This window comes from Gobius niger, assembly GCF_951799975.1.
Source record: "Gobius niger genome assembly, chromosome: 1".
Lineage (NCBI taxonomy): Eukaryota > Metazoa > Chordata > Actinopteri > Gobiiformes > Gobiidae > Gobius > Gobius niger.
The window spans coordinates 20,253,011-20,265,493 of NC_136852.1; the positions used below are offsets into that span (position 1 = coordinate 20,253,011).

At 40.0% G+C, this 12,483-nt stretch overlaps 1 protein-coding gene across 1 annotated transcript; it reads right to left on the reverse strand.

Annotated features, from left to right (window-relative positions):
- Positions 1–2,136: 2,136 nt before the first annotated feature.
- On the reverse strand, positions 2,137–3,012 carry LOC306961235 (uncharacterized protein). The gene is made up of 2 exons (XM_079553899.1): positions 2,836–3,012; positions 2,137–2,479 (listed from the first exon to the last, which is right to left on the reverse strand). The coding sequence occupies exons 1-2, from the start codon at positions 2,885–2,887 to the stop codon at positions 2,139–2,141; spliced, it is 393 nt and encodes a 130-aa protein (XP_079410025.1). The 5' UTR covers positions 2,888–3,012; the 3' UTR covers positions 2,137–2,138.
- Positions 3,013–12,483: the final 9,471 nt, after the last annotated feature.

Here is a 12,483-nt window from a genome sequence, read left to right on the forward strand (position 1 = left end):
AGCAGTGTAAGCAGTGTGTGCAGCCCAGAACAACATGCAGGATTCCCCCAAGATGCAATCTGACAAAATGGATTTAGCGTGACAATTGAGCTATCACTTTCCTACCCTGCTAATGTTGTGCATCAAATAGAGGCACATACAAGTTAACCAAATACACAGTTTCTTAAGTTACTATGGCAAAACAACATACTATTTTATTTAAAGCAGTACTAAGTAACTCATGCCCCTAGAGGCCATAAGCGCCACTGCAGGTGTCATAGCATGTTGCCATTTTTTATTCATTAATTGTCCGTAAGAGTAAATACTGCGCTGACAGAAAAGACAAAGGGAGAGAGGGATATTGTACATCCAATTACGCAATGGAGATATTTATTTTCACTCAAACTTTGCTGTAAAATTTTAAAAATGTTTTCTGGCCAGAGGAGAGACACCAGGGGGAGATGAAAGACCCCCCAATCATCCCATTAACACTTGCATTACCCCCAGACTACATAATTAAGGTAAACAAGTTACTTAGTACTGCTTTAACCACAACTGACATCACTTTTATGAGTTCAAATGGGCCGCTCTTCCTGCCGACAGCTATAGTATTACTCTGTTTCTTCTTGTTGCCTGTTGGCTCATGTGCCCAGTATCTTCTCCAATGGGATATTCCTGACACCCACATCCACTCTGCTCTCACTCAGGCGTGGCACTGCTCCTTCCGCCTGGTATTTTTAGTGCATGTTGTGCAGCCGAGCCTGACGACATGTGTCCAGTTGACTTGAATTAAGCTTTTGCCCATGAACCAACTTGTCTGCGGCTGTGGAAAACTGGGGCTGTGAAGCAATAAGAAAATCAGTGCAATTCCAAGAACCAACACTTTGTGAATGGTGTGCTTACAGATTGCTGTTAAGAACCAAATGTAAACTATTGTCATAACTTTTGGGCACACTATTAACAAAAAGGACATCTTAGTTGTATAGTATTAGTCTCAGGCTTTAACTCCCTATAGTATCTGTCATGATTTTCTTTTTCTATCTGGATAAAGACATGAGACAATGGGAAGGAAATGAATGTGGAAATGAAAGAGATCGGTGAGTGGGGGTGAGAGGGGCCAGGGGGCTATGCTGACAGATGCCGGCCTGCCTGATGAGGACCAGATAAGGCCAGTGTTGTCTCCAAATGAGCCTCTTCTCCATGTCCCACGATTGTCAGTCCACACCCTCCTTCAGCCCCGGCCAGGACCCTCTGCCCACGCGGCTACACCCACTAATTAAGGAGAACCACTGGGGGACAAAAAAACTCATTGTCTACGCAGGAATTTGTGCCCCTTGCAGCAGAGCCGACCTGTTAACGCCAGGCTCTCTCCCCCTCCCACCATTCTTCCCTCTCGGTTCGAGCTCAATGAGGACGCAAGTCCTTATGAATCAGCCTGTGTGTTGTTAAATGGCCTTGTTCAGCCCTGGGCCCTTTTCTTGTATTTTGGAGATGTCACAAAACCACAAGTGGAGCATGTTGGGGTTGGATCAACTCCAATGATAGAACACTGGAGATGATGAGGTCATGTGCTGTGCCAAATTGCAATGAATGATTTTTCAACCGTTAAAATAACCTGCTCGCTCAAAAAGGAGGTTGAGGCTATAGTTGATTTATGTCAGGAAGCAAAACTCATTAGTCAATTTCCCATTATTTTTTACTTGATTAGCAAATATTCCATTGTTTACAGAACCTGCCACTTAATTAAAGGTGCATGATGCAACTTTTTTGGGGAAAATAAAAGTTGATATTTGTGTGTATTTGACCTTGTAGTGACCCAGTGGCTGTATGAGTGGTCAGCTTGGTGCCTTTACTTTCCACTACAGTGGTCTATAAGACGCATCAGGATCAATTGTTTGGAAGGTTTTCACTGCGGATGGATCCTCTCACCAGTAAACCTACAAAACAATTCATCCTGGAGCGTTGTAGAGACCATCGCTATCGAAATTAGAGGCGCCATGCTGACCACTTTTACAGCCACTGGGTCACTACAAGGTCAAATATGCACAAATATCAACTTTTTTTTTCCTCATAAAAAGTTGCATAATGCAGCTTTAAGTAATGAACAATGAAACACTAACATATTTATACTGTGAAAAAAAATTAGATGTGTTTAAGATTCATTCCAAGACGAGTTTGGTGGAGTAGAAGGTGACTCTGAGTTCTTGCTCCTCATCGTAGAGAGCTTGACAGGTGAACGTGCCCTCTGCGTCGGCTTGGACGTCTTCAATCTGCAGAGAGGAGGTGTTATCAGGGACACTCCGCTTCCCCAGGTCACTCGAGAGGGTCGGCACAATTGGCCCATGCCCATAGTCGTAGGCAACCGCCACGTTCTCAGAGCCGGGTTTGGTGAAGTCCCAGATGAAGGTGTGTGGAGGAGGAGAGCCACAGTATAAAGTGACCGAGTCTCCCACAGCCGCGGTCAGGTTCGAGTGAATGTACTCCACCTCAGTATCAAGACCTGAAATACAACAAGGGGCATTTGGTTTGAGCAGGAAGGTGAATGGATCACAGCACAGCTCACACATTAAGTTCTAAAGTTCAAGTGTTTTGTAGTAACTTGCAGGACCTCCCAGATGGTTGGGAATCAACTCAACCCTTGAAGATGAGCAGCACATCATTCTGAACACACACTCAGTTTATTTGCCTCTGGTGTTTTGACAAACGCAATTTTATTACTCTGTCTTTGGCTACACTCAGCAGTTTGACGCAATAATGACAGCCGTTAATGATCAGGAGGAAGTGCACTGGTCTCAGCTTGTCTGCTCCCAGTTAGTGGCTATTGTTACAGGCATCAAAAGACAAAGACAAGTTTACCTTGGAGAGGGGAAGCAGCGAGCGTGAGTATCAAGAAAAACGGTGAAATCATGGCCAGTCCTTTTCTTTCCCCCGTAAAGTAACTGGTCCAAAGTCTTTGCTTCAAATGGCAGTCTCCTCTCCATCCAAAGTGAACCAAACAGTGCCGGATAGGACCAATTCAACCAAACTACACAGGGCAAATGCTAAATTATTAACGACAGTCTGAGCTCAGTGCACGGGCTGCATCGGCCTGTGTGACTGAGAGTGTAGGGTGTCACCATGATGCCATTGCCACATGCATTATTGAATACACTGGTAGATGTTGTCTCCTTGTAAATCCAACCACTTATGTGAAAATAAATAAGCAGTGGAAATATTCATAGCATTTTCCCTGTACTAAAAATGATTTGTAGGAATAAGTAGGAAGGATGGAAATATGTAATGGTATAAGCTTTTAATTTTATTATGAAATTCAGGATCATATTGCTGAATAACAGTGTTTAACCGCTGTACGGTTCATCTATGGATGCATTATACAGTAAAGACATAACAGTTTCAGGGATACAACTGATAGATGGGAAAGAAATGAGAAACAAAATAAGGAAGGAACGATCGAAGCCGCTGAAAGCCACTGGAGCAATGTGGATGCAACCCATAAACCTGCTGTGACTTGAGGCAACTCTGGAGTAAAAGCAGGGTTGTAATTAGTACAGGCATCTTTATTTTTGTGGGGTGGGGGGTGGTTGTGCAAGATGTGCACTATATTTAGCAGCTTTTGGAGGACAGACACATGTGATAAACATCCATTATAAAACAACATGGGTCCAGAGTACTTAAAAGACACAGGTCTTGGTTCAAAGCGCAGATGATAAAAGAGTTAAGATACACTTTGGCTCTATGTCAACTCCAGCAAGACATGGATCACCTGCACAAGTTTTGCAATACTATCTGGCACAAACAAACTTTGGAAAGGCTTCAGAAAACATTTATGCAAGAGGCAATGGTCAAAAAATCTTTGGTGCAACAGCTGGATGCTTAGTCAGGAGGAATTCTGCCATCAAGAAATTTACAATTCCCATATGGCTATAACATCTAACATTAATCTGAAAATGAACTGAAGCATATTTGATATCAAGGATTACTTTCCGACTATAAATCTGTTTGATTTTTTAGACAAACATTCTGAACCTGAGGGGTTTTGGAACGGTATTGCCATGTTCAAAAACAATTAGTGCAGGGGCAGAAGAAGCACATGTTGGCTCCCTGCCCAGTCACAAAATTAAGAAACAAGGGAAGTCAAATCTCCTGTTTTTGTCTCACCCTTTTGTGTAGGAATGTGTGGACGCATGCATTTGTGTTAACAATATTATATAGAGCAGTGTTTCCCAACCAGGGGTACGGGGACCCCAGTGTGTGGGCCAACACTTAGCAGGGGTTACTTGGAAATATTTCAGATCTAAAAAAAACAACAGTGATTTCCATATTATTTTAATTGAAAACTTTTTTTATTGATAATTTGCAACTAAATACCAATAAATCTGAGTTTAGTGGATCACTTTCTAAATACTTTAGCATCTTAGAGTTTAGGGGTAGTTTAAAATGAAAGATGCGGGATAATAAAAGGTTGGGAACCACTGATATAAAGGATGCTTAGAAAAAATGAAAAACCAATTACATTTGTTCAATAGGTTTTACTCTGTTTTAAACTATATAATACATGAGTTCCTATTGTTGACACTAAGAATACTGTTCGTCTCCATAAATAAGGATAATTTAGGTCAAATAAGGGAGGAAACCAGCGCAGACGCGGGGAGAATATGCATCATGGAACAACATCTTAATAAACAGTTTGGTCTTGTTTGAATATTATAGCCAAGAAAATTCTATACATATTTACATCATTTTTCAATTATGATATACTGTATGCTATTACCAAGAGGGACAGCAGTGTGATCCGTTTCCATGTAATTACCATGTTAGTAAGAAGAACCATGCTATTTCCTGTTACCATGCAATTACTATGGTATAAAATATGTAGTTTTTGTAGTGGACAAAAATGTCTTACACTCTCTTTCCTGTAAGAAACATTCAGATGCCGTTCCCCCATTGTGCCGCTTCGATTGGGCCAACTTGACTTCACTTTTGTCTTGTTGGCAACACATAAGAGAACAGAATGAGACCTGGAGAGCAGAGACTATAATATGGAGATCTGGGCAACACATTACTAAGCAGTCTCCACATGTGTCACCCGCTCCCAGTGCACCACCATCCAACAACTCACTTTATGTGAACGCAACACTTGGACAAAACAGGTGGGTTCTCCGAGCGAGGCCTATGATTAAAAACGTCATTAGCGTTGGCATTGTTGAGGGCAAAGCTAACCTCTCATTTGCTGGGACCACCTGTATTGGGATGTGTGGCTTAAGCTAAACAACAGATCATTGAGTCGCTGGATGAGAAAACGGCCTAAGCTGGAGCACACTTGGAGGATGTGTGTTTCCACTTATCTCTCTTACTCTTATTTCTAAGTGACGGGGGGAAAAGACTGCTCGCATTTTAAAGAAGGTAAAATAAAATAATAATTAAAAAAAACAATATTCCCTGCTTTACAAGTGATCCCCTTCAGAATGTAAAATTTGTACCACCCATGTTAGTCTCGACTGTGTAATTGGTCAAATATATAGTTGCTGTAACCACATATCAACATTGGCTCTAGGGAGTATTTGTTGTAATGCATATTGATAACAAAAAACCTGCAGCAATGAAAGGGACTTGTGTTGTACATTTCACAAACACAAGTTACCCAAAGCGTTTCACAAGGGACAATTATTCTTTCACTCTTTCACTCATTTGTACAACATTTTGAACAGACACCAAAGAAATGCAAAGCTCTTACTGCAGCTTTTCGAATTCCTTCCACTTTCCCCCTGCACCCCATGATCCCGGAGCTGCTGTGTTTTCCTGTTTTTCTTCCAGTTGACAGCAATGTTTTTGACCACACATTTCGGGGGAGGAGTGGTCCTGTTGTACAGACTAACATATATTAACCAGCCTCTGAATATAGCTGTCCCATCATCATTTATGTGGCAGACAGGCAGAGCGCGGCTGTGTAAAGACTTGAGCTCGTAAAACAGAGGTCCAGTCCATGACCTCCATGTCATAGTCTCCCTTCTGGGCCCATACCTGAACACAGCCCGTCCAGCTGACTGGCCTTGGGCTGTAGGGGCAGCCTGAAGGGGCCTCTCCCAAGAGGAAAGGCACTAAATGTTCTTTTTTTGACATAAATCTTAGAGTAACTTCTACAACAACTTACAGATGTTGTGTGTTCTGCTGTATTGTTTCTTGCAAATAGTTTCCAAATAGTATATTGTACATAAACCAACCAATGTTTAATGACCTCATTAGTTAGTACTTTTGTTGGCACACAATGGTTACAAGCTTATTTGTGCTAAAAGGGCTAAAAAGGGTATGGCTAAAAAAAAGATACAACCAGGACATTTTCAGTCACAAAAGGTAATGTACTGTAATGAAGTACATAACATCAGTATTGCGAGTTCAAGAAGCTCTGACTTTTTTCGTTACCCATATTGGTATAAATTGCTATCTCTAAAAAAGCCAACGAACAAAGCAACATAAAACCAACAATGCTGTATAGGATCACATTTCACATGCAGTATATGCAAATGAAGATCTGAATGGTCTGACCTAAAACAGCCAGACGGCCTTTAAGCACCACGGAGGCCTTCAGCAAACAACATGTGGAAAGGCTTTGGCAGCTAATGTAGCATGCAGTATTTATGCACTGAACACGGACTTGACCGGTGTCCATCAGGGTCTGGGGAGCAGATATGCGTCGATCAGCCATCTCTGCAGGAGCTTTTTCCTCAGCCCACGACCATTCAACCGGGCCAGGACAGCTCCCTTCTCAAGCCCCAGAACCCACAATGAGACCCTTACTCTGCCCCTGCCTCAGCTGCTTAGAGTACAGTAGCTGAAGTCACATAAAGTAGCTGTGTTGGTTTACATGGGGATTGGCCTTGAATTCAGTTTCAGTGTCAGACAATTCAAAAAAGCGCATGAACAGGTTAAGAGGTAGGACTAAATAGCAAGGAGGCAGATTACATATATTTTGCTAACAAAATGATCATTAATTAGAAAGAAGGTTTTCGGAAGCTCCCTGAAGGTTTTAGAATTGGGTTTAGTAATAACTTCGAACTGTATCACGCTCAGCCAAAAGTCGACATTCCTGCAAACCGTGGACACCCTACACCTCAGATTTCACAGTCGCACATTCATGAGCTTACTGGACGTGTTGTCAAACCTAATTACGTCTCAAGTCTCGCTAATAAATATAAACATGCCTTTAAAAAAACAAAACGAAAAAAACTTTAAACTCTTCAACAACTACAACTATTCAATATTACAGTATAACTATCCATCCCCTTTTCAGTGTGAATGAAATATCAATAAATCATGCTCAAATGAAACACTTAAATCACCCCAAGATGTATAAACGTAATAAAAGTCCAACCTGCTGACAGGCGACACAACCGCAATCCTTCAAAAATATAATCCAAACACCAAAGCCTTTGACATGATGCAGTTGTCTTGACCCCCCATGTTTTATGTAAAAAATAAAAATAAAAATAAACCTTTCCTGTGTTTAGGGAATTATTATCCAATTTATCGCCAGATGTACGACAGGCAATTATCACTGGCTTTGAACAGAAGCTCTGCGGCATGACGGCAGCTTGAGATGTTTCTCTGAAAACCCAGAAATGCTCCAAAGATGACAGTCAAATTGCTATTTAAGTTTCCACTGGTGTAATGGAGATGTCAAACGTAATTTAACTTCATCCTATGGGAAAAACATACGCTTTGTGATTTACAGCTACACAGATAATTGAAGTGGTGTGAATATGTAGTATGCTGGCTGGCATAATTGTTGTTTGAATATTATAATGGGATAAATCTGAGCATGAAAGACGTTTTAATAGGCTCGAAGTTATTCTAAGACTATGAATGGGTTTCTGAAACAATTTGTTAACATACACTGTACAGAAAGGCGAGTAGAGTACATTTACTCACATGTAAAATCAGACTTTTATACAGTTGCTCAGTACTCACAGTACTCAAGTAGCATTTTTACTTTTTACAACAATTTCAAAGCAACATTACTCTTATTTTAGTTAATGTTCTATCTATTCACCTCGGACTGTGCAAGATCAAAGCCAGATCAACCTCAAATGTGAGCATTTCTCCCACTTCCATCTAGGGCTGTCACGATAAATACTATATCGACTAATCGTTCAATAAAAAACAGATAAACAATACATTTTTGGGCTTGATATTTAGCGTCTGTACATTTATTAGAATTTCTCAACTTTTCTTTGATTTTTCACTGAAGCAAATTGAGTATCATTATATTTCATGTTTATTGCAGCTCATGTGGTATTTTAGGATACGATAATGCACAGGTTTACTGTAATTTTTATACCTGAGAGTTGACAGTATCTAGTATCATTAGAGTCAATAATATTGTTTATCGCGATACTTTCCTGCCTCAATATATCTAACTGCAAATTTAATATCATGAAAGGCCTACTCCCATCTTTTCTGGTTCTGCACAACCTATTGAAATTGCAATTTAAAGGTTCGCAATTACACCAAACTGATGTATATACAGTATTCTCATATTAGTTTAGTAGTTAAACTTTCAGTTCACACTCAAATGTGCCTGAATGTTTCCACGAAAGAAATATTGCAACTATATCATTTTGAAATTGTAAAAAAAAAGCCAGTTAAATGTTGACCACAATTACAGTTCTTATTCATTCATTTACTTTATTCATTAACTATGTAATATATAAGATTCACTTCCTTGTTAAATTAGCATGAATTGATCATAAGAATACTTATTGAGGGTTCTTTTTAAGACCTGTCTAAGGCCCTCTCTATGAAGCCTATAGTTTAAAGAAAACCTACAGTGAGGGCTTTTTCGTGCTCTTGCTCACTTGTATATTTTTACGAGGCAGTTAAGTGGATAGTAACTGGTTTTGAAACAGTCTTCGCCTGTACAGGAGAGGTCACCGGAGTGCTGTTCCTAAGACAGGTGACTGTAAAAATAGTCAATAATTCTGCACACTTAATTCTAGGACCATATCTCTAAATCCTTTTCAGCTACATAGAGACCAACCCATTCAGGTCATAATGAGAGAGCTACACATAACAACAAGTTATTTCTATCCCTTGGCATTGCAAGATAAAAACATTAAAGCATTACGTTTTTTGTCCTAAACAAACTCAGGGTCTAAAGTGATTTTTCCATCTGGAAGTATTATAGGGCTTGACTAAAAGATAAAAACGATACGCCGCTCCTGGCAATTTCCAATCTGGGATCAATTACACTGACAGGATTGGGAGAGGAGAGGGGGGAACACCATTTCCCTATCATTCTGCTGTATTCTGGTCCAGTGTAACTCACATACACGCATACTCTGACCTCGGGAAGTTTCATACACATTTATTTTCTATTGTAAAAAAATAAATAAAATAAAATCATACTACACAATATAATAGGCCTTTAAATGAAAAGATCATTCATCTCAATCACTGTTGTGCTGGTTTAGAAAGAAACCAGAAAAGTTAAGTTGTGGCGTACTAGTGTTTTTGCCCATGAAAAGTACAGAAAGGTACAGTCGCTAGGCCAACGTTTTAATGTGAGAGAGCTGGTATTATGGTTCCAAGCCTAAATAAAGATGGATGGAGTTCTTCTCACTTGTTGGATCCATGCTCCGATGCATGGATATGGTTGGATCGAAGTATTAAAGTGTGGAGCATGGTTTACACCTCTCTTAAAAGCACCTAGCTGAATGTTTGACTACACTGACCACTTGCCTGTGGCACTCCACACTGTATACACTTGAATACAGCCTAGAATTTGAAAAAAAAGTGCCAGGCAGGTTTGCTTGGCAATGGGATGATTTCTTTAGTTAATAAATAGAGGACTTAGCTTCCAAATGCTGACCAACTCATTCCTTTTCAATCAAAACTTTACATCCTGAGAGCTTCATCCTGAGAATAAGGAATCTACAGTACTTCAACAGGTGATTATCACATTTGGGTGAAATCATATTCCTCAAACTCACCTTGGAGACTAGAGGTTAAGTACTCGCCCCCAGACTGAGTATAGATACTTTTTCTTTGAAAATAATCATAACAATATATAATTTTTATCTGGAACTTTTGAACACATTGACTGTCGCCTTCGCCCTGCCCACCAGCACTAAACTATAGCACTGGCTGATGGCGCTTCCAGCTGCTCTGTCATGTAGGCCGAGTGATGCCTTTTTACAAGGATTAACAGAATAATCTTGTTGACTCTTTTAGCACAACCAAAGTCATTATCGATTTTAGGATTTTGTGCTGTTTGAAGTTCATTGTACAAGTTTGGCTCTGCGCTTTCATACAGCCCAATAACAAAACATCTGCCCTGCAGTCCTGACGAAATGCATTGTGGGATGTTTGAGAGCGGGAGGAGGGCTGTGATGGAATGAATATGAATAACACAAAGTAAAAACAGACAGTGCAACCAGGAGAGGAGGCTGGAGAAAGACAAAGGCGTCTAATAGGATCCAGACTTTGGAGCTGTGGCGGTTTGAGGGGCCGCTGCCACATGGGCGACGCACACATTGTGTTTGTTTGTAAGCTCAGGCCAGACTTTCACAGCTTTCAAAAGGTCACAGCGACACCCCCAGCGCCCATAACCTCCTTTAGGGTCAGTGCAGATTCACAAATAGTAGAGGACCTCACCTCATGTGGCCCCCGTTAAACTGCCAAGGCTCGGCTGGCTGTGTCTCCCATTACAAATGCCAATGCACAGGACTGTGTAATAGGCCACTGTAAAGACACCTCTGGACCAGTGAGGGATCAGGCTGACTGAGCACAAAACTGAAAGCTATCAATGTTTTTGAATGATGTAATGTGATAATTAACTAGTCGCATTGAAGAGGGAAGACAAGCTGACTGCTTATTGCTCTCAGCTAATGGGATCCATATAAATAAACAAATTCAAGCGAAGCAATTATGTGTGACATTACAACAATAGGATACCACAACAATATATGAAAACTGAATCTGGTTATTTTTCACGAGCACAATATAGAGTTGAAGGGTCACATCTAATCACTTTAAGCCTACGACTTTCCTTACAGTGCCTACAGGACTAGTCTAATCACATGGCACAACAAGTTCAGAACCCCAAACCCAACGTTACACTGTTTATTATTGTATAATTCGTTGAGGACTACCCAGACCTACCATGCACTGTATGTCTTCTATTCTTTTCAAGCTATGCTTGAAGTTTTGACAAGATGACTAGGAAGGTAAGGATCTCTTGAACAATTCTGCTCTGTGAAGCACATTTAATCACTTTGCATCCAAATTATGTTTACCTTGATTGCCTATGATACAAGAAAGATGTGTTTTTCCCTTTATTTTACTTCCTGACATTAAGTCTACAGACATATTACTTTACATAGGCTACTTTGTTGTATTGAACTGCGCAGAGCATGATTGTAGGCTACTGTATTCACGTGTCCAAAAATCTTTGTATAGCCTACAGTATGACTTGAAATCAACTGCATGTATTGATAAAAAAATTCTAAGGTAAGAGAATGGAATTACCTAAGATTATTTATGCTTACTGCAATGTTTTGTGTTATTAATAATGCCTTATTATTCATATTTTCTATCAAGAAAGACACTGGGAGGATCAGATCAAAATTTTACCCACATTACCTGGCGATGGCTGTGAGCAATGAAAAACAATAAATGAAAAATCAAAATCACTGAAGTAACTCTACTGCCATCTGCTGTCAGTTTTCTTCCATTGAAATTGATCTATTCCATGGCTTGAATATCAAATAACTGACCAACCTAACACTGTAAATGAGAGAAAATTGTCACTATTATAATTCATCTGTATCAAAAGCACAGATGACTGTTTGTGCCATTATGAGCTGTGTGGTAAGTAAGCTGGTAGTAAGAAAATGTCAGTGAACGCTTCACATTGCTCCACACAACAACTTTGGTCACCACGGAAACCATGTCTTTTCTTGCACAATTTGTATCAAATTCTATCAGACAAAACAGTAGCAGAATTGCCACATACAATCCTTCCCAGTGCCACTTTGGTTTTCAAGTTGAAGAATACAAAACAAGCACCACAAACTAATTCATTTGTTTACCACTGCTCATCTCATCATGGGATTACAGTAAAACCAATCTTTATTCTTGTTTTGGGATTCTTAAAGATCTAACTGTATTATTTTAGGAAGGTTTGAAATAACATTGTTTGCCTGCTGTCTCCATAATTTCGCATTCAAGAGCATTATAATGGATGCATTAGTATTTGCAAATTGCGTTATTTACATCTGCTATAATGGGAGGTCCTGGCTAAAATATATCTTTAAGCTAATTTCTTCCCCGCAGCAGCAGCTCAATCCCTGAAGGCAAACCAATTTACATTCTTGTTTTTCTCTTCAGATCCATGCCAGTTTCCATGACAACATAGTTTCACTTTCTCGTCCTCTGCCTCATTCATTCGCTCTGTCTCTATGCTGTTCTCAAGTCCCCACTGATCCCCTCTGCTTTTCTCTTGACCTC